The sequence below is a fragment of the Eschrichtius robustus genome, chromosome 16 (assembly GCF_028021215.1).
Source record: "Eschrichtius robustus isolate mEscRob2 chromosome 16, mEscRob2.pri, whole genome shotgun sequence".
Lineage (NCBI taxonomy): Eukaryota > Metazoa > Chordata > Mammalia > Artiodactyla > Eschrichtiidae > Eschrichtius > Eschrichtius robustus.
The window spans coordinates 25111480-25123940 of NC_090839.1; the positions used below are offsets into that span (position 1 = coordinate 25111480).

Consider the following 12461-nt stretch of genomic DNA (forward strand, 5'->3'; position numbering starts at 1 on the left):
AAAATCCATTTGTTGATAAATCATACATTTGCTTCCATTTTAGTAGAAAAATTAAAATTAACCTATAATTCTCTTCAACCTGTAATTTCCTTCCTACCAACATCTGGGGCTTTGTCAGTAAGGGTTGAAATTGAGCTACATCCTACTTCTATGAATTCGAATGACAGATCAAAAACACAAACATACAGACATATGCACAGGGATGTATATTGCAACACTGTCTAATAGCACAACATTAGAAACCAACCGATCAATAGGGAACTAGTAAAATTAATCGTAGCCATCCATATTAAAGAATATTATGTAGCTATATAAGGGATATTAGACCCATATGTACTCAGCAAAAAATGATGTTATGTATGTTAAGTATAAAATGTATAGCATAATTTTTTTAAAGGAAAAAAACCCCTGTGTAGATTCTGTGTGGGCACTGTAATTTTAAAAAACACAAACTATTTTTAAAAATTAAATTAAAAAAATAAAGTGAGCTACTCATAGCCCTCTATTTCAAACCTAAATTAAGGAAAGAGCTGCTAATCTTTCTAGGCCCGTGACCCTGGGATCTCCCAGCTACTGTTCAGTGGCAACAATGCAATGAAAAGGAGAGGCTGGGAAAACAAATAATTAAAGAGAAAGGAGACTAGAAGGAGAGTCCTAAGAACAGGGGAAAAAGAGGGGAAAAAAAAAAAAGAGAGGAGGAACAAAGAAAAAAGTGAGAAACTTTTTTAAAGCTGCATTTCTGCTCACCTACTAAACAAAATATACCATAGAAAATACTTTCAAACCTACACTGTAAGAGGTTGCTTCCATTTGGGACTGTTCGTATTGTTGCATTTTTCTGTCTTCTTTGACTGTCCATCTACTGTGACTTCCACATAAGGACTTGGCCCAAACCAATTCTTTTTATTTTCTTTAAGTTTCGCTGAAATGACTACGTAAAATAAAAGAGAAAATATTTCAATATTCAAGATGTTAGTTCATCCTTCAAATCGATTTGATTTCACAAAGGTTAAACACAGCATTATTATTTTTACTCAGAGAAGCAGTTTGCTCTAAAATATTCACAAATTTTATTCACATAACCTTTGTATTTCTTCCCATCATATTAAAAAATATAGGACTTCCCCACACCATCCACCCAAATTCCCATCAGTAGACCCCCCCACCAACTGTTGGTATCAACAGTCCCAGAAATCTTGAGGTCAATTAAAAAGTACACTGACAAACTTGGTAAACAAATATTTGAATGCCTACCATGTTATCAGATATTGCTCTAAACTGTGGACAGAGCAGTTTACAATTAGAGATAAGTCCTTGTGATGAAAAACAGCCTAATGTGGCAGAGTATGACTTGGCAGTAAAGCAGTCTTCTAAGGAAGTACTTTTAAGCAACCATCTAAATGACAAGGAGCTATCCATGTGAAGACTGAAGGTAGGAAGAAGAGAAAATTCCAGACAGAGGTACGAAAGCTTGGCATACCTGAGGAAAAGTATAGCAAACACGGAAAAATGGTAAATGAGATAAGATCACATTTAGCTTTGTAAGCCAAGAGGAACTTGGATTTTATTCTAAGCATGCTAGAAAGCCAATGAAAGAAGAGAGTTACAAACTAAGATTATTTTTAGCATCTCATATATCTCTCATCATCTTAGCAAGAGCTTCTTACATCCTTAGCCTTCACCCTTGAGTTAGTCAGTTTTGCCATAAAATAGCCTTGTCTAAGCATTGTGTGGAAGGTACGAAGAGTAGATTCAGATCTAGAAGAGCACCCCCTGGTTCCCACAGGAGACAACTCACTGGTCCCCTATGAATGAGATGATCACAGCCAAGGAAATATCTACCACCTGGATATATACTCCAACAGCAAAGTTCAGAGAATGCCAGTGCCCTTCAAGACTAATGGGCCCTTGTGAATTGCTAGAAAAGTTTATATAGCAGCTACCCAAGAAGCTCAATATACAGACCAACACATAGACAGTCTGGGTACCCTCGCAGGCACAGTCCCAGGCGGCGGACCTGAATCTCCCAACTTCACGTTTATCAAATACTTTTGTCCTTTTATGCTTAAGAGGCTGCTAGAGCCATCTAATTAAGAGACGACAGTAGTATGGACTAGGGTGGTAAACATGGATATGGGGAGGAATAAGCATTTTCTAAGGAGAACCAACAGGATTAGATTTCATGAGTGAGTTAGGGGAAAGAAGCAAGGGTAACTCCCAGGTTTCTGGCATGAATAACTGGATAGAAGGTGGTATCATTTAATAAGATGGAAAAGATCTGGGAAAGAACAAGTTTGAGGAGGGTAGAATGGGCAAGAAATCAAGCGTATTATAATGAATATATAAAATTTGAGATGCTCATGAGACATCTAGGTAGAAACACTAAGGTAAAATGTCTTTTAGAACAGAAAATACTCAAGTGGGGATCAGACCTATCTCTGATTAATATGTACTATAAAGCCCTACCACATAATACAAAGCCTAATTTAATCACAGGATTGCCAAAGAAAAATATAAAATCCCTATTTTTAATACATTTCTGGTCTGAGAAAAGGTAAAACAGCCCACACACTCATGCACAAGCTCATTTTATTTCAGGGGCTCTTGTCATCCTCTAAAACTGATTAAACCTAGAACAAAGAGCAATGCAGGCCTGACAGGGAGGAAATGATCTGCCCTTAGTGGCTTTTTAGGATTCAAACTTTTGAAAGCTATTTTGCCACGTAATCCCACCCAACCCCACTAGAGCCATCTTAGGAAACTTTAAATGGGAAAATAAAAAGAGTCAGGGAAACCAACACCAACTGTTAGTGTTTACTATGTCTGGCACTTAAAGATTGTCATTTCGATACTCACAACTATTCTGTGAGATAGGTATTATCATCTTAATTTTTATACATAAAAAAAAAAACAAGCTCAACAAAATTTAAAAGTTTACCCAAGGGTCACGGCAAAGCCTGGACAAGAGAAATTATTCAAGTGTTCAAATCTCAAAGCTTATATTGTATAAAACTTTCATTACAGTCCTAATATTATAAAATAGATCAATGTACTACTTCCTAAAATTTAAATTCCCATAGTAAATTAAAAGAATTAACAAACTGTAAATTATAAACTGGAAGAAAAGGAATCAGAAAAATGTCAATATCATCTGTCACCTGGGCTACTCCAAGAGGCCTCTAACAACTGTCTGCTTTTACTCTCACTTCTCTAATGCAATCTCTCACAGCTACCAGAATTATCTTCCTAGAACAGACGTGATGTCAATACTTTTCAATGATTTGCTAATGCCTGCAAAATGAAGTTTAAACTCTTCTGGGGCATTTTACATTGCTTACTCTGTACGTTTACAGCCTCTTCCTATACCAAATTCCACCCAGGCCCCTGGTAGTCTAACCACTCTTAGCTGTTTGCTGTCCCTCCCAAAGGCCTAGTACTTTCATGCCTCATATGTGCTACCCCCTCCACTCATAATGATCCTTCTTCCTTTTCACCCAATAAAATCCTACTTCTTGAGAGACAAATACCCCCTTCTCTTTGACCGGATGGTTCTTTAAACCTAGGGTGTCAAACTGTTCCTGTTCTATGCCCCCACAGCATTTTCCTATTTATATATGGCTCCTACAGCTTTCCATTCTGTCTTAGTTCTTAGTAAGTTTATCAGTTCTTACTTGTTTAACTCATTCTGTAATCCCCTTCATGGCAAGGTTATAGCCAGTCTTTATAACTCGTATAGCACTTAGTGATTTAAACCTGACAGGCATTTAATACATTTGTTGAACCAAATGATTAGCCATGGTAGAAAACAAGTTGCCCTGCTTTATAGTTACTTACACACACACACACACACACACACACACACACACACACAATCTATTGCATATGATTTCATGGTATTTATTAATGTTCTTCTGATCCTTCTGTTCTGAAGGTCAACATTTTCACCCGACTGATTCTTCATCCTACCTCTCCAATACAAAATTAAAATCTTGACAATTTAAACATAAAGAAAGTAAAAGTGAATCCTTAGCTTATCCAATTTATTTTGTGAATCAGGAGGCTATAATGAACAAGGTAAAACAAACAGGGGTGCTGAGACCAGGTATGATTAGCAGTATGATGAACTGATAAGAGATAAAACCAGTTAAAGCAAGTGCTACCTCTGTGGTCAGAAGTCATGAGAGGCTACATGAGGCCTCTGTAGCAGAACTATGTCTTGGCTGGGCAGAACTGGATATAAACTTCTGACTTCAAAGTATGAAGGACTCTCCTGGTCTCTAAGCATTGGGAGCTAAATATATGGTGTTCTAGTAAATTTGGGGAAATGCAGTAATGTTTAATTTCAATTTGTAATAACTAAAATAAGATGGTTTCTCTTCCTCAAATGATGTAAGGACTGAGACTAAGAAATTTCTAGGAAATACCAAAGAATTTATTTTGCCCACGTAAGTATAATGCTAGCATACAGAAAGCATCAAAACACAGATAAGCTCAGTATAATAGCTGAAGTTATGTACAGAACATAATTAAACAGGAAATGGCTAAAGACAGGGAAGGATGTAAGAAAACAGACTTATGTCCAAAGTAAAGGACCCAGGCCATGGAATTGGAGATAAAGAATAAAGAATGATCCAGGAAATGCGAGAGGAAAAATCAGTGGAACCTGGGACTTCCCTGGTGGTGCAGTGGTTAAGAATCCACCTGCCAATGCAGGGGACACGGGTTCACACCCTGGTCTGGGAAAATCCCACATGCCGCAGAGCAACTAAACCCGTGCGCCACAACTACTGAAGCCCGCGCGCCTAGAGCCCGTGCTCCACAACAAGAGAAGCCACCACAATGAGAAGCCCGCACACCTCAACAAAGAGCATCCCCTGCTCGCCACAACTAGAGAAAGCCTGCGCACAGCAACGAAGACCCAACACAGCCAAAAATAAAAATAATAAATTAAAAACACACACACACACATCAAGTTCTCTAAACAATCCATTTATCAACAGTACTATCATTTAATATTTTAAAACTCTGTTTTGCTACAACTTATAATACGTGTCATTTCTCTGAAATAAATTTTCTACTTGCCCTCATCTGGTAAGGGACAGCAATTAGCAAATATACATTGTAAATAAATAATGTTTGCATACATGTATGTAAGTGTGTAATGTACGTATGAAAGAGTTAAAAAAATAAATTTGAGCAGAACCACAGAGTAACATTTTAACTTTTGACCCTAAATTTCCCTATGAGTCTTTTACACCAACTTTTTTTTAAAATTAATTAATTAATTTATTTATGGCTGCGTTGGGTCTTCGTTGCTGCATGCAGGCTTTCTCTAGTTGTGGCGAGCGGGGGCTACTCTTCATTGCAGTGCGTGGGCTTCTCATTGTGGTGGCTTCTCTTGTTGCAGAGCACAGGCTCTAGGCACACAGGCTTAGTTGCTCCACAGCATGTGGGATCTTCCCGGACCAGGGCTTGAACCTGTGTCCCCGGCATTGGCAGGCAGATTCTTAAGCACTGCGCCACCAGGGAAGTCCCTACACCGACTCTTAAAACACAAATCCAGCTGTCTGCTCTTTGTTAAAAACCCTGGTTACTTCCCATCTCCCTTAGCAATGTTGTTTTTTGTTTGTTTTTTTTTTGTAGCCTTGACACACCTGAAGGAGATGACCCACTCCCATTAATTCTCATGGGTCCCTGCTCTGCAGCAGTGGCTTTTAGGGACATCAAGAGAAGTCTTGGCATTTCCCTCCTTCACATCATTTGCTCTGTCATGTTGATTCCTGAAAGATCCTTTTCTACCTTTCTACTTTTTTTTTGGCCATGCCAGGCGGCATGTGGGATCTTAGTTCCCCGACCAGGGATCGAACCCGTGTCCCCTGCATTGGGAGTGCAGAGTCTTAACCACTGGACCTCCAGGACCTTTCTACTTTTTTTTTTTTTTAAATAAATTTATTTATTTATTTATTTACGGCTGTGCTGGGTGTTCGTTGCTGCGTGTGGGCTTCCTCTAGTTGCGGCAAGTGGGGGCGACTCTTTCTTGTAGTGCACAGGCTTCTCATTGCGGTGGCTTCTCTTGTTGCGGAGCACGGGCTCTAGGCGCACGGGATTCAGTAGTTGTGGCACACAGGCTCAATAGTTGTGGCTTGCAGGCTCTAGAGCGCAGGCTCAGTAGCTGTGGCAAACGGGCTTAGTTGCTCTGCAGCATGTGGGATCTTCCCAGACCAGGGATCGAACCCGTGTCCCCTGCATTTGCAGGCAGATTCTTAACCACTGTGCCACCAGGGAAGTCCTCTACTTTTAAATAGTAGCAATGCTTCAAGCACTACCTCCTTTCACAGTAACTCTAGTCAAATATTGATCTCTCTTTCCTGACCAAACTCATTATCTCTTCTCACCATTACCATATACCGTGGCATTTATACTTAACACTTGCATATTTATGCCTTCCTTGAATTTTGGAAGATGTTGAAGAGCTTACCAAAAAAAAAAAAAAAAAAAAAAACTATGCTAATCCATTAACACAGACTAAAAAATACAATGTCAATTAAGGGGATTTGTGCAAAAAAACTTAGTTCTGAGGTTTCTAGCACCAAAAGCAAAGAAGTAAACAATGAATTATGAAGGACACTTGATTCTAGTCAACTTGGCACTCTATTGTTCATTATCTGATGTTCTCCATTTGTCCCATATCTAATGATATTTTTGTTAAATAATAGCTTTTATCCATAATTCATGGTGTTTGTTTTTGTTAAAATGTTTTTGCCCTATACTTGTACATTCTCAGGATTTTTAGACCCAAGATTAAAAGCTTATAATGGCTAAGAATTATGTCTTCTTGAGGACATAATGCATTTAGGCATTAAATGTTTTTCTTACTATGACAGTAATGATAGCAAATAAGATAGCCATTTTATGCAAAGAAAAGTCAAAAGGAATATAAACCTATTTAACTGGGGATTGAGATAATAAGGACTCCTCACTTTACTATTTTACTCAGTTTTTAAAAATAAAAAACATGTATATTACTTATGTAACCTGAAAAGCTGAAACAATCTATCAGAAATTCTTTAAATCAAAGGTTTTAACAATAAGCTGCCCCCAAAAAGAAGTCTTAAGAAGCCTGGCCCAATGTAAATCAGCTACTCAGACTAGCTTGAGAATGGGGAGGGGAGAAACAATTAGAATCTGGCTTTAGCAAAGAAATATTAGTATCTTTCACTGAGAATCAGACATTGCTAAGGAAAGAGACTGGAGTTAGTGAAAGGATTACCAGGAATAAATTCTAACATGCTTTCAACTTAAAGTGTTACTTTTATATAACTCAATCACTTTTAGGTTTTGAGAAGGACAATAATGATACAGTTTATGACCTCATATTCATAACCTAGAAGTAGATATAAGCCAGGTATAGTAAAAACTAAAATAATCAATAAATGCCACTAAATTAAAGGGAGAGAGACTAGGGTTCCATTGTGTGATAGACACATGCACGTCTGAAGAAAATCCAGTGCCTCACTTTGGCTAGTGCAAATAGCTTCTATTGATATATGAAGACCTACAAAGAGATCATATGGAGGCTGTAAAAGGTCTTAGCCCAGTTTTAAAGAAATTCAATACCATAGCCAAGGAGAAGCACTGAAGGTTTCTGAGCAGGAATGAACAAATCAGGAGGCATTTTAAGAACATTAATCTGAAAGTGATATACTTGATTAGTATGGTTAGAGGAAGAAACAAAGAGATATTAGGAAAGTAACAATAGCAACCAAAAAATTTAATAGGCATTTCTCCAAAAAACATATACAAATGGCCAATAAGCACATGAAAAGATGCTCATCATCATTTAACCATCAGAGAAATGCAACTCAAACCCATAATGAGATAGCTCACATCCATTAGGATGTCTCTAATCAAAAAGATAAGCATTGCAAGGATGCTTACAAAATTGTAACCCTCATACATGACTGGTCGGAATATAAAGTGGTTTGGATGCTTTGAAAAATAATTTGGAATTCCTCACATGACCCAGTGATTCTACTCAAGAAAGTAGAAGGTATATACTCAAGAAAACTGAAAACATACATCTTCACAAAAACTTACATACAAACGTTCATAGCATTATTCATAATAGCCAAAAAGTGGAACCAACCCGAAGATCCATCAACTGATAAATGGATAAAGTATGTCCACACATGGAATAGTATTTGGCAATAAAAAGAAATTATATACTAATACATGCTACAACACAGTTTAACCTTGAAAACATTATTATGATAAGTGAAAAAAGTCAGAGACAAAGGCCACACATTTTATGACTCTATATGAGAGATCCAAAATAGGCAAAGCTATAGAGACAAAAATAGTTAGCTAGGGCTGAAGGTGGTTGGGGAATATGGGGCAGGGGTTTCTTTCTGGAGTGGTGAAAATGTTCTAAAATTGACTGGTGTTGGTTGCACAACTCTGAGAATGTACTAACAATCATTGACTTCTAAATGGGGAAACTGTATGGTACATGAATTATCTCAACAAAGCTAATAAAATCCAAATGAAAACAAAAAACAATAGCAATTGCCCAAGCATGTTTAATGGAAAAAAACAAACAAACCCAAATCCTATACTATACCCAAGAATATCCTGAAATCAAAATGTAATTTTTACATATCTAAACATTATGTTCATTCATTCATTCAGAACCTGATACGTCACAGCCACTAAAGATTTTAAGATTTTTTTCTTTTTATCTTGGGGGTGGGGGGGAAGTAAAGCAGTAGATCTTTTTAAGACTTACCAGTTATCTGGAGTTGTGATTTCATGGTCAGGCTAACCATTGAACCAAGCTGTGATCCACTGTCAGACATAACACCAACAGGACGGCAAACCTGAACAGGGCCAAGGAAACACTATAAATATCAAAAATTCCCACTTGAAAAATATGTAAATAGTGCTAGCCAGGCCATTTCCATGTCCCACTGAAGGCCACACAATAACCAGTGGCCTTCACATTGCCAAATATAATTTTCAATTCTAGTATCCATCCTGCATTAACCTATCAGCAAAATCTGACTTGGTTGATCATTCCTTCTTCCATGGTTTTTCTTCCTTTTAGTTCCCAAGACACATTCTCTAGGTTTATGTCCTACATTCCTGATTGTTCCTTCTTAGACTCCTTTGATGATTCCTTCTCTTCTCTCCACCCTCTTAATACTGGAAAGTCCTAGGGCTCAGTTCTTGGTTCCCTCTTCTCTCATCTCTCCATACTCATTTCCTCAAGGATATCATCCACTGTAATGGCTTTAAATATCATCTATATATCAACAAGTCCCAACTTTATATTTCTATTCCAGACTTCACTCCTGAATTCTAAACAACTTCACTTGGGTATCTAAAAGACACTCCGAACTTAACAGATCCAAAATGGACCTCCTGATGTTCTCTGTAAACTATCTCAGTTGATGGCAATTTCATTCTTTCAGAGGCTCAAGCCAAAAACCTTGGAGTCATCCTTGACTCCTTACTTTTATATTTCCTTTCCAACCCGCTGGCAAATTCTGATGTCTCTATTTGCAAAATATATCTAGAATCTAGCCATTTCTCACCACCTCTACCACCAATCTGTTCAGACCCACCTGACAGCCATCTTTTTCCTAAATTATGCCCCTCTCCTAGATTAACCTAAAAGGTCTCCCTTTTTCCACCCCTGTCTAGCCTTAGTACCTATTCTTAACACAACCTGGATGATTCTTTTAAAATGTTAAAAACCTTTCAAAACCTTCCAAAACCTTCCCATTTTACTCAGAGTAAAAGCCTAAATCCTGAAAGACCCTATATGATACATGCTTCCACTGCTCCCCACTTCCTGATCTTATTTCCCTGCTACTCTCCTCCCCTACTCAGGCACCTACTTCCCTATTATTCTTGAAATATGCCAGCACATTCTTGCCTTTAGACGTTCGTTCTACTTGTCTTCTTCACAATATTAACAGTCTGCTCCACTTATGATGATCATTTTCTTCTCCTATAAACTATGTGACCTTCTGACATACTAAGTAATTTACTTGGTAATTATGTTTATTGGTTTTGACTCTCTAAGCTAGAATATAAACTCCATGTGAATGGGGGATCTTTTTGCTTTGTTCACTGATGAAACCCAGAAGCCCAAAACAGGGCCTGTGGCTACTGAATTATACTAAATGAACACCTCTAACATATCTTTTTCAGCCCATAATCATGGAAGAGTTAATCCCCCTGTGGAAAGGGCATGATTCGTATACAATAAAAAAGATTTTATAACAAAGTCAGAACACTTGGGTTTGATTCCTGGCTACAACACTTACTATATGATACTATTTGAGTTATATAACCTCTCTAGGTCCCAGTTTCCTGTCAGAGAAATGGGGATAATACCACCTCTACCTCACAGGGCTTTTGTAAGACTGAATGATTACATATGTGGGGAAAAAAATCCTCTGTGAATGTTTATTATTTATCATTAATACTCTTTGAATTTATTTATTTATTTGTTTGTTTGTTTATGGCTGCGTTGGGTCTTTGTTGTTATGCGCAGGCTTTCTCTGGTTGTGGCGAGCAGGGGCTACTCTTCATTGTGGTGCGTGGGCTTCTCACTGCGGTGGCTACTCTGGTTGCGGAGCATGGGCTCTAGGTGCATGGGCTTCAGTAGTTGTGGCTCGCGGGCTCCAGAGTACAGGCTCAGTAGTTGTGGCACACAGGCTTAGTTCCTCTGTGGCATGTGGGATCTTCCCGGACCAGGGCTCGAACCTGTGCCCCCTGCATTGGCAGGCGGATTCTTAACCACTGCGCCGCCAAGGAAGTCCCTAAATATGTTTTAAAGATAACCTGTTCTTAGGCTTTCGCGGACTTGATAAAAATTTTAAGAATATTTTGAGTGGGTCAAAGTAAAGATTAAACTCAAGCAAAATTTACTCAGCACTCACTATTTGCCAGGTCCCATGTAAGAAATATACAAATACAATAAGGCAAAATTAGGCTTCCGTTCCCTGGCGGTCCAGTGGTTAGGATGTCGCGCTTCCAATGCAGGGGGCGCGGGTTCGATCCCTAGTCGGGGAACTAAGATCCCAAGTGCCACGGGGCAACTAAGCCTGTGAACTCTAGAGCCTGCGTGCCACAACTGGAGAGCCCGAGAGCCAGAACTAATGAGCCCACACCACAACTAGAGAGCCCCATGAGCCGCAACTACAGAGCCCGCGCACCACAACTAGAGGAGCCTGTGTGCCGCAAGGAACAGCCTGCACTCTGCAATAAAAGATAGCACAGGCCACAATGAAGATTGTGCAACTAAGACCCAATGCAGCCAAATAAATAAAATAAATATTTAAAAAATAATGTATGTACTGATACATATTAGTTTTATATAATCAAAATTACTTACGTACTTTAAATCCCTAAAAACAAAAAAATACCATTTGTAAAGACAAACTATAGAAACCTAAGTATCACTTGGCAACCAGTTAAATAAGTAACATATTCATACCACAGAATACTATGCAGCTATCAAAACAACTTACTAATGACTGAAATGGAATGATTCCAAGAACATTTTTTTAAGTTACAGAATATATATAATGTGATGTCATTTTTGCAAACAAAAACAAAGTACATATTCTTGTAGATAAATATACTTATAAATAAAAGCAGAAAAAGTATACATCCCTAACTGTTTATAGTGGTTACCTTTGTGGAGAAGGGGAGAGGGTCTGTGTACTAAAGGAGGTGGTCATGGGGAACTTCGGTTTTGTATGCATTGCTTGAGTTTTTAAAAAGAAAATGTGTATCCTACTTGTACACGTTGAAAAACAGGCAAGACAGAGTAGATTGAGAATCTACACTTCAAGTCCCGTCTTCTCCCCTGAGCTCCAGACTCTTAGGTCTAACCATTATTTATAACTGCCTGCATGGGTAAAATGACTAAATTGAGGGGACTTCCCTGGTGGCGCAGTGGTTAAGAATCCGCCTGCCCATGCATGGGACACGGGTTCGGGCCCTGGTCCAGGAAGATCCCACATGCCATGAAGCAACTAAGCCCCTGCGCCACAACTACTGAAGCTCACACGCCTAGAGCCCACGCACGGCAACCAAGAGTAGCCCCCGCTCAACGCAACTAGAGAAAGCCCGCAAGTAGTAACAAAGACCCACCACAGCCAAAAACAAAAAAAAAAGACTAAATTGAAACTCTCCCTGGCCTCAATAGCACCACCATCCATCCAGTTGCACAAGCCAAAGCTGTGGGCATTATCTTTCCCTCATTACCACGTTCTAAAGATACTACCTGCAAAATATACCCTGCTGTATACCTTAAAATGTATGCTTATTTTTCTCCTCTTCTTAACCATCTTAGTCTAAGCCACAAACACCCATCCCTTCCCCGTCAACAAATTACTACAAGTCACTAAATTGGTCTCCCTGCTTCTGCACCTGCTCCCTCTCCC

The 12461-nt window shown here is 38.7% G+C and overlaps 1 protein-coding gene across 3 annotated transcripts in view; it reads right to left on the reverse strand.

Annotated features, from left to right (window-relative positions):
* Positions 1–12461, reverse strand: part of ITCH (itchy E3 ubiquitin protein ligase) — a 127054-nt gene that overhangs the window by 69465 nt on the left and 45128 nt on the right. For all 3 annotated transcript variants that reach the window (XM_068525211.1, XM_068525210.1, XM_068525212.1), the window contains 2 exons: positions 8786–8876; positions 790–931 (listed from right to left, as the gene is read on the reverse strand). In XM_068525211.1, coding sequence (XP_068381312.1) covers positions 790–931; positions 8786–8855 — 212 coding nt within the window. In that variant the 5' untranslated portion in view covers positions 8856–8876. The remainder of the gene's footprint in view (positions 1–789; positions 932–8785; positions 8877–12461) is intronic.